Consider the following 27,629-nt stretch of genomic DNA (forward strand, 5'->3'; position numbering starts at 1 on the left):
CAAGGGTCAACTTTCCAACTGGTTTTGACCCACCTTTCTTTCGGCACCTGCTTCTGCTCTCTCTTGCCTCACCTATGTTTCTGCTTACCCACTTATTGCAAACATAACACCTGTTATGTTATTCACATATGGTTTTTCACAATGTGTGTGAACAACATTCAGTCACAATGTGTGTGAATGTTGTTCACATGATCAGTCTTGCACCTTTGCTTTGAGACCACATTATCACAGAAGTCTTTGTCCCTCTCTTTAATGTGAAGTTTGTTGGTTGCTAGGCAGGCAAATAGACCTGAGATAAGGGCAAAGACTAGAATAGCAGCCGGTGTCCAAAGGCACTGATGCTTTTCCTAAAGCAGGGGGGAACTATTTTTCCTATGTACTTCTCAAAGAGAAGAGAAACTTGAGGGATTTCTGCCAGATGAAGTTTAAAAATTTTCTAGAACACAGTTTGTTATCTTCCCTTCCCTCTGTTTACAAACGATAGTTTCCCTGGTCTACACTAAAGGAGTTCAGAAGGTGACAAACAGAAAGACAGACCTCATATAATACATTATGTAAAAAATGCCATGTATTACCTTCCCCCCAGACTCAGAAGATCGCTTTTCTTTAGTGCAAATTTGTCTGTGTTCTGGCCAACAAGGAATCCTAAAACTTTCACATGCACTTTGGATGGTGAAACAGCACAAACACTACTACAGGCATCTCCAATTAATTTCCAAAGGCAAGATACTTCAGGGCGATGTTTTGCTGCTCTATGAGAGAGAGAGAGAGAGAGAGAGAGAGAGAGAAAATGAATGAGGTGTTTCATAAGAGTTCACCTAAAGAGTTCTCATCTGCTGACTTTTTCAGAAAAGCACACACACGCACACACTCCAAACCTTTCAAATGACAGGCATAAAAATGCCCAAAATATTACACACCAATGACTGCAAGCCTGTGGTGCTTCACTTTTTCTACACTCTTCAATGAAGTACATTAACCCTCCATATCAGTGACAAGACAATATTGATTTCTACAGGCATTAGATGTGCTTAGGAGTTTCCAGAAAGAGCAAGTGCATCTGTGTTTTATGGAAATCAGTACAGTACCATCTTTCAGCCCATCTTTCCAATCCCTAAATCCACATGAGCTCCAATGCACACCTGGGATACATCATACCTTTTAACATTAGGATTTCCTTCTTGAACAGGCAACTGGATGTATGTGGGAACATGGAAGCAAATGGACAATGGCTGGTACGCATAATTATTTTCAAAAATAAATTTGTTCTACATGAAAGGTTTTAATCCAATTTTTAAAATTAAAATAGACTATTTATTTAAAGAAACCCTACAGCACCTCAAGATGACAATGCACAATAAATATATTAACACTAACCGTGCTAAAAAATCAAGGGATTGTTCTATGTAGTCCAGAGCTTTCCCATCCAGATAGTCAACAAGAGCAGTCCTTGCCAACCTAAGATAGCACTCTCCCAGACCTAGACAGAAAATAACTTCTTAAAATATGCTAAGATTATATTAAGTATAAATTAGGCTCATAGGTCTCACACAGCTGCAAATGAACTTACATGCCTCTCTTATGCAGAAAAGAATTTCTTTTTAACGATACTATGCATATTTAGTTAAAATTGTAAATTCTTAGTGGCACATTATCAGAAATACATTAGAAATCCTTTGCATTTCATGCTATATTGCTATTACCAGTAGTGATTTTAATAGTTTAATATCACTATTTAATACCACTATTGGCAATTATAGTATTTAATATGATACTACTGTTATTTCTATCAAACAGTACTATGTAATACTAAATAATATTATTAGTATTAAATAGTACTATTAGTAATTTTAATGTACATACAAGTTTTTCCCCAGATAATTTAGCAAAATAAAGAGAGTTAAGGGACAAAAGACAATTACCTATTTTTGGCTGTGCTTATTTTTGTTCCCATTCAAGATGTAGAGCATGATCTGATCTGTGGTTACATGCAGACAGATCGCTATGTTTGGCAATGTGTGCATGGATTTTTTGTGTGAGAGAAAGCGGAAGGGAAACAGTACACAAATCCCATGCAACAAGGATGGGAGGGGAAGAGAAGAATGTAGCAAAAAACTGGGCTGACCCCTTAAATTACAGCTTTTTAAAGGGATGGAGGTGGGGGTATTATAATAAAAATAAATTTATTCTGGATTCTACATTTACTATGAAAGGTTTAAATCTAATTTTTAAGTCAAAATAGACTATTTATTTAAAGAAACCCTATCTGTATCGCCACGAGTGTTTAAGCAGACCATGATCCCCTAGTCCTACTCAAAGCTAAAGAACAGACTAACCATTCTTCTGAATTCTAAATCATCTAGAGAAACTAACATTTGTCCAGCTGAGAAGTGAATAGTCTGAAACAACTGGAAAAATTGTGAACACAAAAACAAAACACTGAAACCTATTAAGCATAGATTTATGGTGACAGATGTAATTCCATAGTGGTAAATCTATCATTCAGGTCACTAACAAATGATTACTCATAAATACCTTTCAGTGCAGGGACATAGTCTTTTGATGTCTCCAAGATGTGCTGATATTCTGCAATAGCATCTTTATACTTTCCTAGAATCTGTTCAATGGCTGCAGCCTTATAAATACAATATATAGATTTGGGATTCAGTTCTCTGGCCTTTCGGAAAGATTTTAATGCTGTTGTGTAGCCCCCTCTGCTCAAATATGCTTCTCCTAGCGCTTCCCAGCAGTTGGGATCTTTTGGATCTGCTCTCAGAGCTGCCTGCAAACTGGACACACAAGAAAACATAGGCCATTATTGAATTCAAAACATCAAGAGCTACTTTGTTACTTATAAGTCTTCCTTATAAGTAAGGGGCTTTCTGAAAACAGAGAAGGAGAGGCTCTTATTTCAACAGGGAGCATATTCCAGAGCCCCGGGGCAGCTACCAAGAAGGCCTGGCCTTGGGTTGCAACCAAATGAGCTGGCAGCCGGCAACTGTAAACTGACCTCTCCAGATGATCTTAGTAGGAGACAGGTTTCATAAGGCACTCTCTTAAATACCCTGGACCCAAGCCATTAAAGGCATTATAGGTAATAATCAGCACTTTGTATTTCATTTGGAAACTTATTGGCAGCCAGTGCAATTCTTTCAAAATCGGTGAAGCCAGTACACAAGAACAGCCCTGCTGGATCAGGCCCAAGGCCCATCTAGTCCAGCATCCTGTTCGCACAGTGGCCCACCAGTAGCTTTGACTGTTACTGAATAGCTCCACTGTGTTGCTGTACACTTGAAAGTGCAGTAGAGCTCCATGTGTGAAGGCAGCTGGTTGGAGGTTACGCTTGTCAGAACCCAGCTTAAGCTGTTCTGCACTTTACAATCTGTGAATATAGCATGCAGGTTTATAACCCAAATATTTTACAATCAAGCAGAAAGATCGACAAGTTGTTTACAGTGGTTCCAGCAAACAAGCATCAATCAGCCAGATTTATAGTGGAAAAGACTCTGTGTTTTGAAAAACGTATTTACCATGCATTATAAGACTTGCAGAAAACAACTAAATGCCCTTACTCTGCCACAGCCTGCGAATGCTGACCAGCTCTAAGATAATAAAGTCCACGACGTAGCCAGGCCCATTTTGCTCTTCCAGCGCTGGCTTTTTCTGTTACGTTTGTCAAGATGTCAAGGGCTGTATCCTAACACACAAGTGTAATGTTATGAACAGTTTATTATGTGTGCACATAACTACAAAGAATAGAGAAGTCTACAAGCAAATTCTAGCATGGGAATCTACAGCTTTGTAGTAATTTCACAGAAATCCTATAGGCATGACAGTATCATGAGGAGAAGCAAACATCAGAATTAATCAGAGTTGATTAATAATACATTTCATTTGTTAAATGAGTAGTGCTAGACCCCAGGCTTGCCTAGAAGTCATACCCCTCTGAAATGGAATCTGTGCCTCCTTAGTCTTGGATGGATGACACTGGCTGTTTCACTAGTCAGAGAAAGGCACTTGGCACATGCGCAGAGGGGTTGTATTATTAATTCAGAATGTTCCATGGCTGAGCTCTGGCATCAAACATAAATTCTAAAGTTAAACTCAACTGAGTCTTGGCTCAGATTAAAAATAAATTATAATCATATCGATCATCTGCTCATTGCAAGTATTGAGTATAAATTCTACTATATCACTGACAGGCATATTGCCAGAAACTATGAGAACAATTATTTGGTTTAAAAGAATGGGGTAGTTAGACTGGTCTTTATAGATAAACTAATCTCAAGTAGGATAAATCCCAAATTATCATTGTTTACCTCAAGAGTGGTTAAGCACATGGGAACGTGAAGCTCCCAAGTTATTTTGGGTAGCCAGAAAATCCTTTCCAAAGCTGTCATCTCCTTTGGCTTCATGCTGCCTTAAATGCAGAAGGGCTCATGAGGCGCCATTTCTTGCAATCATCATTACCACAAAACTAACCTATTTTACTAGGAAGGCATATTGTTTTCAATGCAATGCACAGGAAAGGGAGAGGCACCAAAGGAGACGAAAAAGGAGGAGAATCTCAAATACCTCGGAATTGCTCTGTTAGCCCAATGCATTTTGGCAAAGCCTTTATCAAGGAAGGGTGGGGGGGGAGGAAGACTTATTCTGTTTCTTTTGGAACAGAGTTCAGTTACAAGGAGTTGTACAAGTATTTTACAATCAAGCTCAATTCAGAGGCTTTGAGATTCTCCTCCTTTTTCATCCATTGCAATGTCCAACAAAGCAAGCATGCCTCTGATCTGCTATTTTTCACTGATTTAAAATGTCCATCTAAAAGGCTTCCTCTACTGGCTGACAAGCTGAACTGCTGGGGAGAAGAGCGGTACTGAACTCTCCTATACATTAGCCTCATTTCAGGCTTTGCAATGACAGCAGCAACAGAAGGCAGAAACCGAGCCTCATCTATGAAGGGAGACTCTCTCAAAGTTTTACTGCCTCTGCTAGTTGTTCCAGTCGCTTCTACTGGCCTGGATACCAGAACACACACGTCATAATCTCTCAATTACTGTGCCAAGTGGTCAGTGGATCCTAAAGCCATGTAAATTGGCAGAAAGAGCTGTGAAAATGCAGACAGTTTTGAAAAGAGTGATTTTATTTAGAATACAAAATTATTAGAAAATGAAATATGTTCTAAACCTCTTCATTTTGTGAAGGTCATTACAGCTATTCCGATTGCTGCAAGATGTAAAAATGCTTAGAACTAGATGTACCATACCAGGTCTCCAAGCTCAGTGCTCAAGTCTACCACCGCTGCTCCAGCTTCTCCGTCTGTTTTATCTTTTTCAAAAGCCTTTTTATAGCAGCCAAGAGCTCTGTTTTTATCTCCAGCTATATCCCTGTAGTACTGACCCAGGTAGCGGAAAGCAGTTCCCAGGTAACTGTCCATTTTTGCTGCCTGCAAAACACACCCCATTAGAACATTTCAGTCCATCATTTTAACAGGCTTCCAGATACTTTTGGTGTGACATGTAAAAAAAAAGATATCCATGCAAATCACTAAGCTCTGTCTTGAATACCCGTGTAGTTAGAACTCCACTGCAAAAGGGTTGTGGGAATGGGGAGATCTACAACAAGAAATAAGGGGGTGGAGAAGAACTAGCAATAAATCAAATTCAACTCTCTCTCCTTGAAATCATTCCTCAAAACTAATCTCTTCTGTGTGGTCAGTGGCTTCAGTTCTCATCTCTAACCTAAGTACATGCAACCGCACATGCTCACATTCACCTTTTGTTACCCTAAACCTCTCTCCCTCTCTAAAAGGTGGCTTTTAGAATCATTCTAGCCTCCCCACTCTGGATTCAAATGGATGAGGGAGGAAACTTCAGAAACATTCAGGCTCCATTGCCCACATGTTTCCTGCAGTTCTCCTCTCCTTCCAAGGGTAAACAGTGTGCTGCTCTGGAACTTTCAGCCACCACTGACACAGGCGAGTGAGTGAACAAGGGAAAAGGTTTGGTCTTTGTTCCTTCACTTGGCCCTGGTCTGCCCCAGTGGCTAACCTGGCTGCTACAGTGCAAGGCAGCAATTTGATGGGCTGCAGGAGGGGCAATAATTACTACAGTTCTGTGCAACAGTAATTCATCTCCCTTAATGTGTTACCTTCAGAAACTGAGTAAGAGCTTTGGTTTTCTCTTTTCTCGTCTCTTCACTCATAAACCAGTATGTGAGACCTAGGCAGAAATGAAAGTCTGCTGTTTCAGGTCCTTTTTCAATAGCTGTCTGAAAGCTAAGAAAGAAAAATAAAACATTTTTTTAAGTGTTCCTTTTCAAGTTTTTAAAATTTTAAATGAATACTAGCTTTACCTTATTTCCGCTTCATGATAATTCTTTTGTGTGTAATGAATCAAACCTTCAAGACAGTGGGCATCTCCCAGGTCGGGATATGCCAGTTTAAGTTCTTGTGTAATCTAGAACACAAAGCATGAATTTTTCCAGTTTCATACAGAATGTCATGGAACTTTTTAAACAAAATTTTTTACAATAAAGAAAAATATGCTAACCTTTGAAGCTTCATCAGTACAGCCTTTATTTAGGCAGGCCTGGCCTTTAAGCGCAATAAGCTTTGGGTCATTGTTTATATCCAAAACCTAGAAACCAAATATACATTTGACTTAAATGTATATTTAAATGTTTAAATACCCATAAATCCATAGCATGAGATGCAAAACAAAAAAACCCCACAACATCAGGTCTCCTATATAACAGCATCATGCTTCCATTTAATAAACAGAAAGCTTGGTTTTATTTTTCCTTTCAGTGGATGACAAAATTTGAATCTATTTAACATAACATTGGTCTATCATTTGGTAGTGGGGATGTCCAAGAACAGGAAAGAAATTTGAAAATGTCTTTATGTCCCTCCAGTGTTCTCAAGTCTGGTACCAGGAGCTGTAAAACAACAGCAGCGGCAACCCAAGCAAAGAAGCCCCAGCCTGTGAAGAAGCCCCAGTCTGGCTGCTTCCGCACCCAATTTCCAGGCAGGGATTGTTTCCTGTGAGATCCGGAAGGAGATCATAATAAGGAATGCCCTCCAAGATAAGAAGTCCAAACATGACAACTGTAAGATTCTCTAACTGAATTCCCCTGCCTGAGAGGGTTGGGGGTAGGAGACACTGCTTTGCAGTGGTTACACTCCAACCTCTCAGGTAGATTCCAGATGGTGTCTCTTGGCAGACTGTTGTTCTTCAAAATGAGAGCTACTGTATGGGGTCTCACAGGACTCCATTCTATCTTCAATGCTTTTTAACATCTATATCCAGAATGTTGGGGGCAATGTGCTAAATCATTGTAAACCGCTTAGAGAGCTCCGGCTATAAAGCAGTATATAAATGTAAGTGCTATATGAAACTGCTGAGAAAGTACACTCTGGATCAAATCTCCTGATGATATCAATATGATGATGACACCCAGATCTATTTTTCCATGTCAGCTTCAACAGGAAATGGCCTAACATCCCTAAATACCTGCCTGGAGTCAGTAATGGGCTGGATGAAGGAGAACAAACTGAAGCTGAATCCAAGCACAACGGAGGTACTTATTATGGGAGGTCAGAACTTAGGAAGTGCTTTAGATCTGCCAGTTCTGTATGGGGTTACACTCCCCCAGAAAGAGCAGATATGTAGTCTGGGAGTACTTCTGGACCCAAACTTCTCCCTGATTTCTCATGTTGAGGCAGCGGCCAGGAGTACTTGTCAGCTTCGATTGAGACTCTAGCTATGATCATTTCTGGAGATAAATGACCTTAAGATAGTGATGCACATGCTGGTAACATCCAGGCTTGACTATTATGATGCACATGCTGGTAACATCCAGGCTTGACTATTACAATGTGCTCTATGTTAGGCTGCCTTTATACATAGTCTGGAAATTGCAGATGGTACAGAATGCAGCAGCCAGGCTGGTCTCCTGAGCTACCCGAAGAGACCATATTACTCCCATTCTAAAAGAACGGCACTGGCTGCCAATACATTTTCAGGCAAAATATAAAGTGCTGCTTATTACCTATAAAGCCCTGAATGGCTTGGGTCCAAGGTATTTAAGAGAACGCCTTCTTCTCCATGAACCCCACCACCTATAAAGATCATCAGGGAAGGTTTGTTTACAGTTGCCATTGGCTCGTTTAGTGACAACCCCAAACCAGGCCTTTTCTAGGGTTGCCCCAGGACTTTGGAACACACTCCCAAGCAAAATTAGAGCCTCCCCATCTCTGGACTTTTTTTTTTTTTTTTTAAGAATCTGAAAACATACCTGTTTAATCAAGCTTTAGTTCATAAGCTTAAAATTTTAAAAGTTATTTTTATATTTGAAACTTTTAAAATTGATTTAATATTTTAACTGTTTTGTGTTTTGAAATCGTAAACCACCCAGAGATTTTTATATGAGGTGGTATAAAAATGCACTAAATAAAAAATAAGAGGGCTTTTTAAAAAAAATCAATATTTATAACAGACCTCTTCATGCTAGTTCTAAGCAAGGCTAAAACAAAGACATGCCAGAAATATCAATAGGTAACAAGATGATGACAGTGTTCTGAAATATGGTTCAGCAAGACTGCTCGAGATTTATAAAGTTCAGAAGCAAAGAACAGCACCAACAGCTTATTCACCAAGATTTCGTGTTTTCAAACCACATTTGCTATGAATCACACACTTACATTTTCTGAAATGGGGGGTGGGGGAAGCATATATATTGCAATGCACTAAGTAATTTTTTTTATTTACTTGCAGCCATGATAAAGGCTCTGCCTCCTATTGGCAGAGCTTGGGATGGAAATTTAGCATTAGTTCTGCTGAGGAAGTTGTCAGTCATAGTTTGCTTCACTCCAGCTTTGTCGCTTGAAGTAAAAAGCCCCTCCCAAGTCCCTCCCACAAGCGGAATGGCTGGGTAAGGCAGAGAGACCGACTAGAAAGCTCATTGGACAACTATGGGGCAAGTAATTCAAAGAGAGGGTTGTTCAAGGAAGCAAACACTGCAGGAGACACAGTACTAAGAAGGAGGAACTGAGGAAAGAGAAGGTATATGAGTAGAGTTACGAAGAGAATACACCCGGTCTGGCCTACTTTTAACATGAAGGAATCAGCAGGTGAAGGTTTTTACGCCATGAAGTGAAATGTTATCACCTCTTAATTACTGCAGATCAAACAGAAGGACAGCTATAGGGACAGGTACAAGGTTGCAACCTTAGGAAAGAAAAGAGGAGCTGAGAAAACAGGGAGCTGAAGGCAGTCCTTGCCTGCATTCATCAGAACTGCAGACCACACACAGGTACTGTACAACTGCAGCCTAAGGCCACTAATTCCTTTAAGCTGTCAGAGATTTTATTTACCCAAGCTAGATTCTTTTTTGGTTTGTTTTTTATGAACAGCTATATCACATACCGAAGCAAGGGAATTTATGGCTTCTTCTGCAGAGTCGGCGCCTGGAATTTTAATCAAGGCCTCTGCTTTAAAACGATGAGCAAGGTTTTTCTGTTGCTGACTGGAACTGGTTTCATTAAGTTGTTCCAATGTCTTGAGAGCTGTCAAGAAGAAAAACAATTCTAGTTCAATACTTGACTCAAAGGTACTGTTGCTTTAACAACATAATAGTTTAACACTGCTAGTGTGATAGAACACCAATGCATTATGAAGGAATGTTAAAACAACCTAGTCGTCAGACTCTGGCATCTAAATATGACTTGTAAAATTATTCACCTTTTAAATTCAATCTTTACTGTGAGGCAATCTTGGGGGTGGGGACATTCACAAAGACAGAATCTTCCAAACTCTTTTGCTTGTGCAAAGGGTGGGTAGGGGAGGGAGATGTTTTGCTAATCCTCCTCTTTTCTTCTGCAGCCCCCAGTGCTTGCTGAAAATATATACCTGAGAATCCCCCAACTCTTAGGCATATTTTTGGGGAGCACAGGGAAGTAGGGGTGGGTTAAAATCAGGCTCCCCATATGTGAGTAAACAACTTTCACTTTGTCTGGATGTTATCCATTGAGATCTAATGGCAGCAGTTTATTGCAGGCGTCTCCTACTGTGAAATTATGACAAAGATTTTTCTGTGGCACCAGCTTGCACAGGAAAACTGTGGAAAGTGTGGTAGCAAGCATAAATTCTCCCCTTTGCTAAGCTGGGTCCACCCTGGTTTACATTTGAATGGGAATCTACATATGGGCAGTGTAAGATATTCCCCTTAAGGGATGGAGCCACTCTGGGAAGAGAACCTGCATGCTTGCATGTAGAAAGTTCCGAGATGCCCTCCCTGGCATCTCCAAGATAGGGCTGAGAGAACTGCTTGCCTGCAACCTTGGAGAAGCCGCTGCCAGTCTCTGTAGACAACATTTAACTAGATGGACCAATGGGCTAACTCAGTATAAGGCAGCTTCCTATGTACTGTGTTCCTATGGAAACCTGACAGATCCAAAAGCTTGGTCCATTTAAGTGGGCCTTGAAAATATTATACAGATACATTGTTTACTTCCAAATATGCTAGCTGAAGCTATGATTACTGCTTACCACTGCTGTTTAAAATTGTTTGATTATTTTGTTGATTATACTGTTGCTCTGCCCTCTCCCTGGGAATATTGTACTGAAAAGGCATAAAAATGCTAAACATTTTCCAAATAAGTTAATTTGATAAAGTATTGCAAATAACCTGACAACAAACAGGATCCAAACTAAATTAGTCATGACTAAGCATCACTAAAATAAATGAAACAAGTTAGTCATGGCTAAAGTCCCATTAGGCAGCATCCAGATTGTCCCATTGAAATTAATGGGGCACAAGTTACTTGCCTCATTGATTCCAGCAGCACTTGATCATGACTAATTGGTCTGGATGCTGCCCATTAATTTCACTGACTGACATTCAGACTAAGTTACTCAACAGTACTGATCAGGAGTTACTATAAAGACTTTTAAAAATGCAATAGGGCTACTCAGGAGTAATTTGTCTGGATGTCGGCCAATGAGACTTGGTCGTGACTAACTTAGTATGGATCCTGCCCAATGTAATACTTATAAAAAATATTACAAAGTGTATTTCACTAGAAACCAATATTTCATGTCAGCTCAAAGATTACCTTGATTGCAAGAATGTACAGCTTTATTATATTTATGCATTTTCACTTGTACCTCTCCTAAGTAACACCATGCTACTGGACACTGATTCGTCTGCTGCAAACCTGACAGGAAAGATTTTTCATGATTCATTTAATACATTTTTAAAATGCATTTTATTTATCATATTTCTATAACGCCTGATATAAGTATCTCTAGGCGGTGTACACATTAAAAACACAATATTAACAGTATAAAACAGTTAAAATTTCACAAAATTAATATAACAAGATCACAGATAAAGACATTAAATTTAATTTTAAGTAAGATACTAGGTCAGATGTCCCTTCTTGTATCTATAACTTTAATACTACTTGACTTTCAATCCATATAATTTACAGGATGGCCACACTCAAAATAATATGCTCAGTTATTATTCAGTCTCCCTCTGTAGATACCCTCGAACATCCTCATACCAACACCTCCAGGCAAGTAGATTAATGCAATGTTTATTGTTAAATTGGCTTAATGTGACGTAGATTTAAACTGTCACAACTAAGTTTGACATTCCCATTCTGTCTAAGTGTCCACTCTTTACTTCTAGTGTAAAGTCCTAAAGACTGTATATAAATCCCAGAAGGCAAAGAATTTATTTACTCTTTTCTTGCTACATTGCTTACCTTCTGTTAGATTTTTTTCAGCTTCTTCATATTGTTTTTCTTGGAGGAATCGAATTCCTAAACCAATAAGGGCTGGGCCACTTCTTGAGTCAATGTCAAGAAGCTTTTTATAACCATTCAGGGCTTCCTCTGTGAAGCTGCCTAATAAAATGAGTTGTCATTAAGACATATTTTACATGTTGAGAAGAAAACAGATCACAAGCAACTTGTAACATTGTTATTTGTTACATTTCTATACCACTCTATCCATCCAAAGGCTCTTGGCCTTAAATTTTACACCTGGCTTTCTTTTTGAAAAATGTATTTTCCTTTTGACACAGATCAAACAATACACAGATGTATAAGAAGAAATCTATAATCAATATACCAGACTAGATCAGTCTTTATAGCGTAATGGAATGTCTCAAATGGAAGCAGCTACTCCTCTCCTCCAGCAAAAGATATCCATGAAGCTACCTACCCTATTCTTCCTTATGACATAGAAAGTAATCTGCATTTATTCTGATAAACAGAATAAATGCAGCAGCGCTACTATCACTTATATGAACATTTCAAAGGAAGCAGGAAAAAAGGAACACTACATTCTACAGTTGAAACAAGTGTGTGTTCAATCATTAGCATGCACCCTCTTATGCTTTGCAGCATAGGAGGTAGACTGTAGTCCTAAACAAGATCTTGCCTCCTTTGCTCCAATGCAGAAGATTTTCTTCTTCTTTTTGACTCATGAGAAACTGAGAAGATCATGCCATCTGCCTTAAATGGTCAATGCAGATAAGGCAATAGTCTCGGTTATGCCCCTTAACATGGTGATCTTAATCTAGTTTTTATGATGAGAAATTTACATAATTTTAAAAATCTGCTTATCAATTAATTGGGAATATCTATTTTAGTAAATCAAAAGGGCTTTTAATCAGTTAATTGATGGGCTCTCAAACTTGGGTGCCCAGATGTTGCTGGACTTCAACTCCCTTAATCCCCAGCCACAATGGCCAAGGCCATTGTGGCTGGGGATTAAGGAAATTGAAGTCCAACATCATCTGGGGATGTTTGAGAACCCCTGAATTAATCCAACCAACTAAATTTGGCAGTCCTACTATTTAGGCAACTCCTAACTCCTTTTTCCTTGGTAAACATTTAACTTTTAGCTTTACTTAAAAATATTTACTTTTGAGTTTTTCCTGTTACCAACTTTAATCTGCCAGGTGAGGTGCGGAATTCTGGGGCTGAATTTCCTTTGTGTGAGAAGGCAGAGGACATAGTGGGACAATGGATAAGTAAGAGACTACAGAGGATAGAAAAGCAAAAGCAACATAAAAAGTAAGAAGTCACCTGGCTTACCTGACTGAATGAAATACAAGCAAAGAACTTCCAGAGGATAACTCACAGCAGGATACAAAGCCATCATATCTTTGCAGGCCTTCTTCAGTCTAGAAGACTCATGAGGAAGCTTATTTCAGGAGGAGAAAAACAATTAGCAATGTAGGAAGTTGTAAACATTAGGGACAGAGCAACTTGTTACAATGCAACAAAGAGCAGTTCTTACTTTTGACAAGCACTGAATGAACTCTCTGTAAAGCTTTTGGTGTTCTTCACTTGGAATTGGGTCTGAGGAATTCACTGCCTCTTCAAATGCATTAAGAAGCTGAAAAAGTAGCAGAGATGCTGCAGTATGGAAGAAAGAATCCAATAAACAGAAGCTTAGGAAGTGGGGATATGCCCTTTAGATGGTATTTGTGCAGTGCCCAAAGTCTGGGAAGATTTGATTTGTTAGTTTCAGCAAAAACCCCTATCTTCACAGTCTGTGAAAAAGTCAAAACAAACCACAAGAATATACAAAACACACACAACTTGGTCCTTGAACAAAAGGATAAGGATGTGGGAACTACGTACTGTTTCACAAATTGCTGTTTTCAGTCCCATATGCATCATGGTCTACTTTCCCATGTGACTATTTTTAGCTACAAGAGTGCTCCTATAGTTTTTTCTCAAGAATAAACGAAGAAGTAGTGACACAGGTTTGCTCAGCAGACATGTGGACAACCAGAAAGCAGCTTAGTATAACCCCATGATAGTTGGTTTGGAAGTGACTTCAGGTGAAAAAACACAGCAAACTCTTCACCCAAGGTGTGAGCCTAGATCTCTCACAGATTCACAGTCTGCATGACAGAGGTGCCTGGTATGGCCCATCACTCTTGTTCTTCCCCTCCCATGTTTCAAGTGGTCTTCCTGACCCACTCACCCCCCTTAATACACTATGAAACTATTCTCACAAGCAACTAAAACAGGGCTAGGGAAGCCCAACCCGGTTTTCTGTGTATGAGAACCACCAGGAACCAGTTGGGTATGGCAGTGAACCCTCTTAAGTAGCTCACCACTTAACCCAGGTTTGGGGTATGAGCACCCCCCCCAAACTGGATATGATCGTGTGTCTACCACGACTGCTTGAAGCCACAACAGACACACTCAAATGGGGGGCGCTTCCAGTAATGCACCGTGCACTCACGTGGTGTATTATATGGGCTCTGGGTGGGGGGTGCTGCACCCGTTCCCTCGAGTGGCCAGGCGAGGCGTGGGCAGCCCGCAGGAGAGCCACCGTTCATTTGGGTGGACGATCTGCCCACCCAGGGAACCACCACCAATAGTCTGCGGGGAGAAGGTAAGCTAAACCCTCCTTCCCCACAGACCCGCCCAAAGTCCTTCGCATGGATCATGTGAAGAGCTTCATTAAGTCACTTATAAAGGATCCAATGCACAGAAAGCAGTGAGAGAGACAAAAAATAGTAGAAGGCTCTAAAGTAGTTATGTTAAGGCATTCTTAAAATGCTCTTATGTTAAGGCACTCTCCAAAACTGCATTTTGGGTGGTATAAAAATGTGATAAATAAATAAAAATATTACTAGATTGAATATTACTTATGTTTTCATTGCTGGTTACATCCATAACAAGTCTAATCTATTGAGTTCAACTTGCATCAGAGCTGAGCACAAGCTAGAGGAGTCAAATAATTGGTTCTGGGTAAATTCATTGTGTTTTGGCTTCAATTCCCAAAAGGAAAATGGAAATTTTCAACTACCTTACAAGATTGTTCTGTGAATCAACGAAAAAGTTTGTACTGCAACTTATACAAATATAAAGGGCTTTCAAAAGAGTATAACACATCTGAGCCTAAAGGAAAGTTCTTACCAACTGCTGAGTTTCGTTGTCCTGGAGATTTATACACTCTGCCAGTAACTGGACCAATCTCTTCCATAGCTCATGAAGTTCAGCATTATCTGCACCTTCTTCTCGTTTTATTCTTATTAGCTTGTGCCAGGTTCGAGCCACCTGTCATGAAAACCTGTTAAGCTTCAATGGCTTCTCAAGTGAGATGGATGCTTTGATCTTTTCACTTCTAGCAATTCAGAAGCCATTCCCCAATTCCAACAATCAAGGTAAATGGTTTATAATCTAACTGAGATGTCAAACAACAGGAATCAAAATTATACGATGACTTTACTATTTGTTTACAGTTATCTCCTTGGCTGCATAGCTATATACTGTACATTGTTTTCCAGCTGTGTTATGCACAGCATCTTTCATAGCAGTAATATTTTATTTAAAATGTTAAGTATTTCTGGACAATGTAATAGAGAAACCGAGACCAAAGCAAGCAATCATTTAGCAGTCAAAATACATAACAGATGGTGTATCAATATGCCATATTCTGAAGAAACATTAAACACTACCCACCGTGTCAGTAAAGAAAGTGACTAACTTGATGGTAGGCTTAATGAAGTCTAAGAACAATTGCCACTGCATGAAGAAAATTGCAATGTAATCCTTGCACCTTTGGCTTAAAGGTTTGAACTTTATGACTTGCTTCCATTACAGAATAAATCTTCAAAAAAATGATATTGCTATATTCTCCTAAAGCTATCAAGAAAATTCCTTTGCAGACTTATTGGAGCAGCAATGGATGTCAACATTTGGAAAGAAATATTTCCTGAAGACTGGAAATTCAGAAAAGTATTCTGGGTGCATGGGTGGGGGGGGATGCTATGCTATACAGTTGTGAGATGATCATACAACATAATTTGCAGCAGAACTGGCATGGAAAGACTAATCAGATATCATATTATGCCAGTGCTTAACAATAATCAAGTCCCCTATCATTAGAAACTGTATTCCTTAAAAAAAAAACACCAAAAAAAACCCCTCTCTTCTCTCTCAATCCATTTGTCACAGTCAGTAACCTCTCATTCAGCATCTTAAAGTTAGCCTGTCAAGATCATAGAATAATTTCCATCTAGTAGAGTCTAAATCTACAGAACCAGTGTGGATGGGTGTAATCCACACTTGGCTAAACCAGGTCATTTCCTTTTAAAACAATGGAGGAAGGATGTGTCCCAAGGATAATAAAACTATAACGTTTGCCCCAAAAATTTACACAATAAAATATGGTTTTAAAATTGTTTAAGGAGACCAGTTACAATACATGAGGATCAACTAGATAGCAACCAACCTGAAGGTATTTTTTTTCTTGGTGATACAGCTCCACAAGCTTTCTACATACTTCACACCATTTCTGTTTGTCAGTACTAGAAGGGGGGGAAAAGATTACCTTTGTTATTCTTCCACTTCAGTTAACTAATTACATAAACTCAAAATGAGATTTGGCTCTCCATTTAGCCTCTCTGTTTTTCTCCACTGCAGTTTCCTAGAGAGAAGGAGCAGGGGAACTGAACTTGCTCCAAACTAGGAGGTTGCAAGTTTTCCAAACATAGCCTATTATCCACAATGGTAGAGTGATTAAGGAGAAGAAGTTAGAGGGGAAGCATGAAACATTGGGCAGGTTCACACTATTGCCTGTAGGTACTGGAGGTTGTGGGAAGCGCATGCTCCCAGAGGGTGTGATATATGTTTCTACCCAAGTCCAGTTCCTGATCCTGGTTATCCATTCCATCATAGATTTTACCGAATTTCTGTGCCCATTTGAAACCAAGATTGAAGTTGACTTGATGAAGTCAGTAACATCGAAGGCTGAAGTAGCTAATCAGGATCGGGAAGCGCATACTCCTTGCACCCACCAGTTCCTCTCATACTTACTTTGTAAGTTTTTACAGTTGGTTGTGTGAACCTGCCCATTTTATAGGCAGAAGAGGGGGGCAAATATCATGCAAAAGTAGTTTTTATCATTTTTTATGGACAGATTTTCTCAATTTAATCAATGTGGCAGAAAAGTGATCAGCTGACTTGAGGATTTATTTTCATAAGTATAAAAGTTTCTTATTTTTGCAGAAATGTGTTTTCATATTATTTAAGAACTAGTCATTAAGCCCGTTCCATTAACGGGCGCTAGAAGAGTTGTGCGCTCCTTGGGGCCGGCTGCAAGAACAGTCTACTCTCTCTTGCCCCCCCCTCATGCCCCACTCCCTATTGCCCCCTCCCTCCTGCCCCACTCTCTCTTGCCCCCTCCCTGCTGCCCCACTCTCTCTTGCCCTCCTCCCCTCCCTCCTCCCCCACTCCCCCCGCCCCACTCTCTCTTGCCTTCCCTCTCCTTCCGTTCCTCTCCTCCCTGCCCCGCACCCCCACCTGCACTGAGCAACTTCTGGGCGGACCTCACCGCTGCCACAGCCAGGTCCTCCTTACCTGACGGTGGAGGGCCGAAAAGGGCCCCACCACCGCCGTTCTTCCTCCCAGGCGGCAAACTGCAAAGCCCCACCGCCCGTTTCCCTCCTGCCCCAGGCTCTCCCACTAGCTTCCCCACCCCCTCGCCCTCTTGCCGGTGCCTCCTCTCTCCTCGCCTGGGCATCCTGCCACTACGCTCCGGGAATGCTGCGGCGACGGCGGGGATACTCGGCCTTCCTTCGGCGAGAGGTGGTGGCTGCAGCTGCGGCAGCTGCGGCAGCCGCGGCCCGACCCCACTCCCGGCCCCACTCCCAGCCCCCCCGGAGAACACGTCTGCCGCCAGACTCCTCCCCTTGCTCGTCGGTGGCTGTGGGAGGGGCCGGGGGACGCCGGCGGCCGCTGGGAGACAGAGTCCGCACCTCTTCACTCTCTGGCTGTGGCGTCTGCTGCAGGGGCTCTTCCTCCTGGGTCCCCAGCTGCTCGGATGCCCCCGGCATCAGAGCAGCTGGCGGAGGGAACCCCAGCGGCGACTCCCCCTCCTGGCCCTGTCAGCCCTCGCCGCTCACACCGCCTCTGTACGGCAGACCCCCCCCTCCCGCCGCGCGTGGGATCGCGGCCAATCAGCAAGAAGTCCGGAAGCACTCTATGGACCAATCAACACCTCGCGCACACCACGCATGCGCATAAGACCTGCAAGAGACACGGACGCAGGACACGGACACAGGTACCCTAGGGTTTTATTATATAGGATGCTAACAGTATTGTGATAATAGACTGTTCTGTGATCATCATCATGAAGATCAATTTAAATTGAACTTTAATGTATCATTGGAATGATATGTTCTCACCTTACCATATTCTTACCTTTCATAGAGTTCCAGGAGTTTGTGGTAAACATTTATCAAATCTTCTCTGGCATCTGTGTGATTTGTTTTTTCATACAAATTTGCTAAGCCCTAGATGAAAGTAAAACATGCTACTTTTGAAGCAAATATGTGATTTTTCAAATACTGTGTCCAAATTCACTTTAGCATTATTTCAATGAACTTCTAAAAAAAAGTCTTTTGAGGACAAAGAATCTTGCAATGTAGAATGAATCTATATACAGAGGTACCATTTGGAGGAAAGATAACAAACCTTGATTGAACGACTGCAAAGATTTTAACAGAACTAAAGACTAAGTATCTTTCATTTCACTTTAAAGATTTAAATAAAAGATACAGTATTATTATTTATTCGATTTCTATACCGCCCTTCCAAAAATGGCTCGGGGTGGTTTACACAGAGAAATAATAAATAAATAAGATGGCTCCCTGACCCCAAAGGGCTCACAATCTAAAAGAAACATAAGATAGACACCAGCATTGGTAACTGGAGGTACTGTGCTGGGGGTGAATAGGGCCAGTTATACGTGCCACGCCAGCAATAGGAGATAACTCTGATGACTCCCCATTTAAAAAAAAGAGGTTAAATACAAGTCATGACTGTATTTACCCAAAAGGAAGAGGACTCTGAATTTAAGACACAGACACACCCAGTTTCTAACATCAAATAACTTGGGAGAAACCTAGTCCTGGAATAAAAAACTGTATTTTACAGTACCAGCAATAACAGGGATTTATTCAGTGATGTTTTCTGCATCAATAATCCCTGCTTTCTCTGGCAGGGAAATCCAAAGTATTTTAATTATTCAGTGGATTTTAGCTATACAGCATCCCTTATTCAATCTTTCAGGACACTGTCCATACGTGTTGAATTCTCTGCTCCACTATCACTTCTAAGATACCACCGTGCTAATAATCATACCTGACAAAGCACGGTGATTAACACAGTGCTGTATTTAAGGGCCAAACTAGACACCACTGGCCCTGGTGTGCTTGCTTTTCCCCTGATGTGTAAGCCATCAGTGTGGTGGTGGTGGGGGGCTTATCTGGATTGGGTCATTTGGGGGAGAATAGGAGGGCTTTAACCCTACCCCCTACCATGATGATTCTGATCCAGATGGGGCCTGCCTAGGTGCAATGTTTACCCGGGGGTGGCGGGGGGACTCCCATTAGAACACATGGAAGTTAGTTTGTTTTCAGAGCAAATAGCACACATGGGGTAGGGACCTAACTTGAACTGAGACAGAGGCCATGGCAGGGACTGGGTTAAAACCACCCATTCTCCCTGCCACGGTTCCAGTCTGCATCACTCCATACCCCACATGCCCGTTCAGGGCCATCCTATGTGGCGAGTGGGGCCCGGAGCAAATGTAAGCATGTGCGGGGCTCCAGCCAGGCCCCTCAAATTGCGGGGCATAATCATTCCACTGCCTTTGCTGTGCCCCTTCATCAGGCTCTCAGAGCCCAGTGTGCAAGCAGTTCACTAGGTGGAAAGGCTGCAAGACAGAAAGCAAGTCCTCTGTGTGGTCAACCGGCTGCAAGCTGAGCTGAGAGACTGTGGGGAAGGAAACTGCCCACCTCTCCTCCCACAGGCCCGGGAGCCTGTGTGTCCTTGCCAATTTCACCCATCTCTTAGGTGCTCCCTCGCCTGCTGCATGCTGGTCTCGTCCCAGTCGCACAGCACTGTCTTACCTTCTAGGCAGGCTCCCTCACTAGCTGCAGCTGCTGCTCTTCACTTTAAACAGCCTGTTGCATCCCACCTAGAACGTAAGCCAGAGCTGCATGGTGGGGAATCGGCTACCTTGGGTGAGGGGCCAGACGAGGGGCTCCAGACTGCATGGAGCTCAGGGCAGCCGCCCCGATTCACCCTACTAAAGGGTGGCCCTGTGCCCGATAGTCACAGGAAAGAAAGAAAGCACACCAGAGCCAATGCCATGATTAGAGGTTATGTCCAGTTTGACCTTAAGGCCCCCATAAGATATGCCCCCCAAGATCCCCCCCCCATCTTTGGATTCGATACAGCAGGCTATTGCACAATACTTGCATTTTTCTCCTTGTACTTGCACAAGCATAAAGAAACATATTCTTTACAAGCATATTCACACAATATGGAAAATGAGATAAATCACATCCATACCTGCCACGCCAGCAACTGCCCTGGTTCAAGTTCTGCAGCCTTTCTGTAGGCACCTTGGGCTTGGTCAGGTTGCTCCAGCTCAGCAGCTGCCAGCCCAATAAAGACCCAGGCATTGTAGTTATTCTTCTCCTGTTTCAATACTGCCTACAAGGACAAAAGTTCAAGTGAATACTACAGAAATATTTAATACAGATAAAGACAAATCAATAAAATACTCCACTGCTGAGAGAGAAAAGCAGAATTTACACTTTGCTCAAATACCTAATCCTGCTTTGTGTCGTATCCTATCCCAAAATTGGGTAGTTTATATAATCTAAAGATATGGGAGAGGATCCAGAGCTCAGTGGTACAGCATGTGTTTCACATGTAACAGGTTCAGTCTCTGGCATCAAAGGATCTCTGATCCACCTCTGGGTGTCTTGGGTAGCTGGACTGGCTAGGCAAAGATTCCTGTCTGAGTGCCTGAAGGGGAAACCATTCCTGCCTGAGTCCCTGTTGCTAATCAAAGTAGCACTAGGTTAGACAGACCAGTGGCCTGACTCTGAACAACAGTTGCTTTGTATGCTCATATTTATGAGATAGAAGATGAACCAAACCCCCACCAGCAGGAAACAAAAGCTGCACTGCTGCTGTAATGCAGGTCTTCCTGCTAGATTGGCAGCATTTACAGGACAGCACAGCTAAAGACCAGACATACAAGTTTAAGGTGCAGTGGAAATAATTCCTTGAAGATTATTATTATTATTATCAACATTTTATATCCCACTCTTCCTCCAAGGAGCCCAGAGCAGTGTACTACATACTTAAGTTTCTCCTCACAACAAGCCTGTGAAGTAGGTTAGGCTGAGAGAGACGTGACTGGCCCAGAGTCACCCAGCTAGTTTTCATGGCTGAATGGAGATTTGAACTTGGGTCTCCCCGGTCCTAGTCCAGCACTCAATTACTGTGAACAAGTTATACAGTTTCATGCTTAGAAAGCTAAGTTATTAAACGCTGCTAATTGAGCAAAGAAGCACCTTTAAAAGTGGTGATTCTCTTATATTTAGCAAGGGAAGAGCAATTGACCCTATCCTCCAGACCATAACACCCTCCAGACATTGTTGCTGGCATCTTCCTTATATTTTCTTTTAGACTGTGAGCCATTTTGGGATAGGGAGCCATCTTATTTATTATTTTTCTATGAAACCACTTTGAGCACTTTTGTTGAAAAATGATATATCATCATCATCTTTATTTGTTAGCTGCCCTATAACAAATTGTTCTCTGAGTGGCTCACAACACAACATTAAAACGTCCAATAAAAACACACAACACATTAAATCATAACAGACCAAAAGGGAGAAAGAAAATACAAAGCCATTTTAAAATTTTAAAAAGCAGTTAAAAATCAAATTTAAAAAGCAAAACTTAAATGGCCTGAGTGAACAAAAAGGTCTTCACCTGACATCAAAAAGAAACAAGTGATTAAGCCAGGAGAACTTCACTGGGGAGGCGATTCCATAAACGGAGTGAATCTACTGAAACGGCCCTCTCCCTAGTACCCAACTGCCTCACTTTGTTAATCTTTTTAAGACAAAAGGCTTTAATTTTTTTAAGACAAAAAAGGTTTAATGCTATACACAGTACTATAAATATTCATACCTTACAGTGCTTCAGAGCTTCTTTATATTCTTTATTCCTTATTGCATCTCTGGCACTTTTCAAAGCTGCTTTCACTTCCTTGCTTGACATGACTACTGGTAATTTTAAGACAAAAAAGATAAATATATACCAAACCATTCAGATTTTCAAATCATTCTTGTTGCCTGCTGAGGCTCTGAGCCACACCAACTCAGCAGCATAGCCACTGGATACCCCAGAGATGGACACTTACCCAGGGTAGCAGGCTCCATGAAGGAAAGGCAGCAGCTTAAGGGACCAGGGAAAACAAGGGTTAAGGCATTTGGGGAAGAAGGAAGGAGCAGCACCATGCCCGGTGTCTGAACTCAGGCCTCAGTCAGCAGAGGCTGTGCCAAAGTGCAACTGGCCATCCAGCCCGACTTGCCTCCTGTGAGATTGTCAAGGCTGTACAGGGCTATTAGTGCAGAAGCAGGTTCACCAGAAGGAAGTGGCTTTTGTTATGGCTTGGGATCCCTATGAGGACCGTGGCTGATGTAGTGGGGGCCTTGGAAAAGGAGAAGGATCTGGGTGGCTATTAACCCGCTTCTCTCCTTTGTAAGTCAGTTGGGGTTAGACAAACCAGAGAGTCCCTACCAAAGGAAGCTGGGCTCTCACCCAGGAGGCCACATACAGCCCATACTAAACTATGCATGCATCAATAAACAGTTTACCGATTATCTGGAACAAGGTCAGAGGAAAAGTACTTCACAGATATTTCAGCTTTCTGTTTGTTGTAGTATTTTTGGTTCTCCATAAAATCAGGGATAAAAATATGCAAAAGGTCTGCGTTGCACTTCTCTTACTCTTATGAATGAGCTTCCCCTTATGCCTAGGATTGACATGGCCATTCATCACAATAGATAGTTTTATTCTTTTTACTTTGGGGAAAGCTCCCTCAACATGCAACATCATATTAACAAAAGCAAAAACTGCCAGGGCCTTTCCCAGACAGCAGGCTTTACCGTGGGATTAAGAGGAGTGAAATACTGTGAGTTATGGTGCATATCAGATATTTCAGATTTGCCCAAAAACCCAATGCAAAAAGTGGACTTTTTTTACCCTGGACATAAATCAGGCTAAGCTCCAATGCATATTGAAAAACCTGAATCGTGTATGGAGTGCTCCCCGATAGCTTGCAGGGACTTCAACATAATTTTGGATGATGTGTGAACACACACCTGTCCTTCCAAAGTAAAATCACTGTATGGCAGGGTTCCATATTTCTATAGGGGTTATTTAGAAACACGTGTCTTTCTTTCTGTTGTTCTCAGTCTCTGTCCTAGGCACATTTACTCAAAAATAAGTCCCACTTAATTCAATGAGGCTTATTCCCAACTCCATGTATAGCGAATTGCAACTTTTCTTGCCAGGAATATGTCTCCCAATCCATGAAGATCAGGTTGAAGTTACACTGGGGTATCCCAAAGGTCTTGTCTTCCCATCAATCACTGCAAGCCTCAGTTATCCCACACAATCAAGTTACCACTCAGTTACTAGCCCTAGTCAGACATTATGCTGAACACTCGTAGGAGTGAACAGTATACACAGGTACAGATCTGTATACACATACAGTTATTGACAGGCTATGTTGAACACAGGGACCGCAGTACACTATCTGTACCATGTATTTAAGGGTTCTGTACCCAAGTTTATTTTTAAATGAACACAGGTACAGTCATTCACACAAAAACATATATGGATATACATAAAACATATTGTCTGAATAGACTGTCTTAAGCCTTGATGGTTAAGAGCTGGACTTGTGGTAGCAAGCATGACTTGTCCCCTTAACTAAGCAGGGTCTGCCCTGGTTGCATATGAATGGGAGCCTAGATGTGTGCGCACTGTAAGATATTCCCCTCAGGGGATGGATCCGCTCTGGGAATAACAGATTTCAAGTTCCCTCCCTAGCTCCTCTAAGATAGGGCTTAGAGAGATTCCTGCCTGCAACCTTGGAGAAGCCGCTGCCAGTCTGTGAAGACAATACTGAGCTAGATGGACCAATGGTCTGACTCCGTATATGGCAGCTTCCTATGCTACCCAATCAGAGGTATGTAGTTCAATCTAAGGGTTGGCACACTGGTAATTCAGAAGCCTTACAGTTCAGTGCAAGCATGTGATGAAAAAGCAGACTGAATTACATGATTTTGAAGCCAACTTTGATATATTTTAGATGTGGTAGTGCCAGTCCACAACAAAAACTGTCTCCAAGTACAATGGTCCCTCTTTCTCTAATGAACATACTAAAAATTATTTAATATGGGTTAAAGTGTGCCATCGGGTCGATTTTGACTCCTGGTGTCCACAGAGCACAGTGGTTTTCTTTGGTAGATTACAGGAGGGATATACCATTGCCTTCACCCATGCAGTATGAGATGATGCCTTTCAGCATCTTCCTATATCATTGCTGCCCGATATAGTACCAGCGGGGATTCAAACCGGCAACCTTCTGCTTCTTAGTCAAGCATTTTCCTGCTGCACCAATTAGTATAGATTAGGTCCCCCTAGATGTCTTTTCACAGTTATGTGAAATCAAATAGTTTAAAAAATGGGTCAAGAGGTAAATGCTTTCCACCACAGTGCCCCAACCCATGTTAATATATTTATTATACAACACCATCAGCATGCACAGCACTTCACAAAGCACAAGAAGCTCAAAGGTCTTACAATCTAAAACTTGACATGGGTGAAAGAGCAGAGGATGAGGAGTGAGAAAGAGGCAGAAGAAGAATAGGAATTTTTATTTCAGTTACAGTAGCAAATGGAAACTAAGGGATTGTGCCAAAGGCTTTTTGGTTTTGAGGAGCTCTTTTCCATACCCACAAGCACTTCACATACAATAGCTGCAGTCCTTATAACCAGATTGTAGTTTAGGTGAACCTCATCATTTCTATAAGATGAGGGAGGGGGGCTATGACGCCTAAAACCACCACCCTATTAAGCTCATGATAGCAAGGGAAATGTTTGAACTTGTGTCTTCTTATTTCATAGCTCAGTCTCATTATGCTTATTATTATTATTTAGACAGCACCAGGACTGCACATGCCAGCTTGCAGAGTTAAATATAGGCAACATAGATCTCTGCTTCCAAGGAGCTTACAATTTAGGACAGGCAATAGGGAAACAACAAAAATGCACAAGCAACAAAATAAATAAATCCTTTATTGAACTAATACTTGGGAGCTACCCTGGATTTAATTAACACAGGATACGCCTCCCGCAATTCCTAACCCTAACCAGTTCTTTCTCTCCGGTTCCCCCAACAGACCCGCAGTCCAGCTCAGACATTTGACTCATTGAACTTCTAGTCCTTTTAAACGCAGGAGAAGCAGCACCCTCAGGATAATGAAAACGGAGACTTTAGCCCGGGGCGCACAAGGGTCACTCACCTACTTTCACCGCTCCCTGCCACAACTACAGTTGACAGTCGCCAACAACCATTGCTAGCCTGATTCCTGAACCAGAACACGCATGCGCGCGGCTTCACTTTACTTAGCCTCGTCCCATTTTTTATGAGTAAAATGTCAGAGCGATTAGGGCATGTCGCGTATCAATGACGCTTGCAAGCCCAACCTCTGTGTCGTGGTGGGAGTTGTAGTTCACCAAGTCGTCTTTTCTCGGTATAGTAGTGTCGTATTGATCTTATCATCTCTCACAGTGTTAGGCAAACCAAATTAGGTAATGCGTGTATTAGGTGCACCTCTTGTTTCTTTCCCACATTGATCCTTTTGTTTTGCAATAATCTAGCCTGATGAATAGGTTGGTCGGACTTGAAAGCTCTCTGTTTGATGCTTTATTACTTTTTGGCTGGTCCTAAGAAAAGCGCTACCTAGTCCGGATTGCGGATTTTTCTTTTCATGGACCACCACGGCCACCTGTTATTTTGTGATTTTGAGAGTTAGGCAACCTGGCTAATTTACACATTCTGGTTGGACTAGAAGTCATTTTATGCTGTCTAAAGGGAAAATAAGCTTGCAAACTTATAGATCTCTAGATATAGAGATCTATATCTCTATATAGATATATATCTCTAGATACATATATCTATATCTCTATATAGATATAGAGCTATCTCTATCTCTACCCCTACCCCGCTACACAAGAAAGAAAGACCTGGACTAGATCACGCACTAACTCCCGATTTCAAGCCACGACAAAGTGCTAGGTTTCTCCATTGGCAGCTGGCATCAAAATTAACCAGAACACACCGCCTCTCCCGACAGTGGATTTTCAACTCTAAATTCTATGCTCGTCTCTATCCAACACTCCGTCGCACTGCATTGTGGGAGTAGTAGTTCGCTGCGCTATATGTGCGGTATTTCTTTTCGTATGCCAGAAGCTGATACGGGTTTGCTCCCTCCTTACCCCTGGTCTGATGATGACAACTCTAGTTCGGAAGATTTTGTTGTTAAAAACAACCATTTCCGAAGGCGATGGACTTTTCTGCTGGTTTTTTTCACCCTTTCCTCCTGTCCCGCCACGCATGATGGGAGTCTTGGTTGGTTTTTCCTACTCTGGCTGAGTTTGTCCGGAGACAACCGCAATGTTACTTGCTCATGGTGAACTTCTTCTCTGGAAGGGTCAGTGGGTGCGCACTGGAAGGAGCGCCACTCCGTGCAGCCCAGAGCCACGTAGCGAGTATTTCTTTAGCTGCTTGACAAGGAGGGTGGTGCCGGGAAGGAGCGCTGCGTGGTGACCCCTGGAGCCCCCGATGTGGCCCCGAGGAAGACATGGCTAGGCAGGGTGAAAGTCACGCGTTCGCTGCAAGCTATGTAGTTGCATCGCTCCTGCTGCTGCTCCCGGGCTTTGCCCTCTGGGGAGTGGTGAAGGCGAGCCCTCTGCTCAACAACACGGATTGTATCAGTTGTGGGAGGCCTAACGTTGTGATGGTGATGTGTGATTCCTTTGTAAGTATTTTGGAGCAAACCAGACCCTGCAGGGCATCTTGCTTTCCCTCCTTGCTCAAAGGGAAGGAACTTATGGTGGGGTGGTTTGAAATAGCTCCGCTTGCAGCTGCTATGTGGCTCTTCTAACTTCCCATGCCTGCTGCGCCGCCTTGTTTCCACCAGAAGGTGCGGCTAACGTGCCAGAGAACCTCGCACAAATAGAGCGCTGCGATGTTGCACTGACAGTGAAAGCTTTTGCCATTAAGCAGTTTGGGGACATGTTCATAGTGAATCTCATACTTAGTTTGGAAGATTATCCTGTCTAAACCGGGGTCCTCATGACAGAAAGGTGGAGGAGGGTGTTGTTACATAAGCCACTGACTTAAAACTGCTCTTTGGGTACACTGACTGGAGTCAGTGTCCATAGGCCCAAACAAGTTATGTTCAACACTCGTGCAACCAGTTAAGGTTGCCAACGTTTCATTGCCAGAATGAGGGACACGAGTTGGGGGGGGGTGCTGGCTGGGGGCAGGGCAGGAGGTGTATGCAATGGTAATCAAGAGCCTGAGTATCATTGATATATATGTAATTGAATTATATGCTATTGAATAATGCCAGTATTGTTATTTATTAGTTAAAACATATTCAAGTTATACCACTTTTCAACCAAAAACTTCTCAAAATAA

General features: G+C 41.9%; 2 protein-coding genes across 4 annotated transcripts in view; one reads left to right on the plus strand and one right to left on the minus strand.

Moving 5' to 3' along the window:
• The window catches only part of SKIC3 (SKI3 subunit of superkiller complex), an 84,255-nt gene extending 57,813 nt beyond the window's left edge, over nt 1-26,442 (minus strand). The window contains exons 1-19 of one of the 2 annotated variants that reach the window (XM_053295915.1): nt 26,423-26,442; nt 22,040-22,134; nt 20,399-20,542; nt 18,242-18,333; nt 16,272-16,347; nt 14,954-15,094; nt 13,314-13,412; nt 13,109-13,217; nt 11,771-11,911; nt 11,114-11,215; nt 9,426-9,565; nt 6,549-6,635; nt 6,352-6,455; nt 6,148-6,274; nt 5,264-5,443; nt 3,573-3,697; nt 2,536-2,789; nt 1,378-1,480; nt 576-752 (exon numbers count right to left, since the gene is read on the minus strand). In XM_053295915.1, coding sequence (XP_053151890.1) covers nt 576-752; nt 1,378-1,480; nt 2,536-2,789; nt 3,573-3,697; nt 5,264-5,443; nt 6,148-6,274; nt 6,352-6,455; nt 6,549-6,635; nt 9,426-9,565; nt 11,114-11,215; nt 11,771-11,911; nt 13,109-13,217; nt 13,314-13,412; nt 14,954-15,094; nt 16,272-16,347; nt 18,242-18,333; nt 20,399-20,542; nt 22,040-22,129 — 2,291 coding nt within the window. In that variant the 5' untranslated portion in view covers nt 22,130-22,134; nt 26,423-26,442. Of the gene's footprint in view, nt 1-575; nt 753-1,377; nt 1,481-2,535; nt 2,790-3,572; nt 3,698-5,263; nt 5,444-6,147; nt 6,275-6,351; nt 6,456-6,548; nt 6,636-9,425; nt 9,566-11,113; nt 11,216-11,770; nt 11,912-13,108; nt 13,218-13,313; nt 13,413-14,953; nt 15,095-16,271; nt 16,348-18,241; nt 18,334-20,398; nt 20,543-22,039; nt 22,135-25,446; nt 25,564-26,422 lie in introns of those variants that run through there. The other variant, XM_053295914.1, reaches the window with a different exon arrangement.
• ARSK (arylsulfatase family member K) overlaps nt 25,645-27,629 on the plus strand; it is a 43,085-nt gene continuing 41,100 nt past the window's right edge. The window contains exon 1 of one of the 2 annotated variants that reach the window (XM_053295917.1): nt 25,645-25,735. Coding sequence is in view for 1 of the 2 variants with exons in the window: in XM_053295916.1 (XP_053151891.1) it covers nt 26,788-26,964 (177 nt within the window). In the remaining variant the exon portion in view is untranslated. Of the gene's footprint in view, nt 25,736-26,356; nt 26,965-27,629 lie in introns of those variants that run through there. The other variant, XM_053295916.1, reaches the window with a different exon arrangement.

This window comes from Hemicordylus capensis, chromosome 2 (assembly GCF_027244095.1).
Source record: "Hemicordylus capensis ecotype Gifberg chromosome 2, rHemCap1.1.pri, whole genome shotgun sequence".
Lineage (NCBI taxonomy): Eukaryota > Metazoa > Chordata > Lepidosauria > Squamata > Cordylidae > Hemicordylus > Hemicordylus capensis.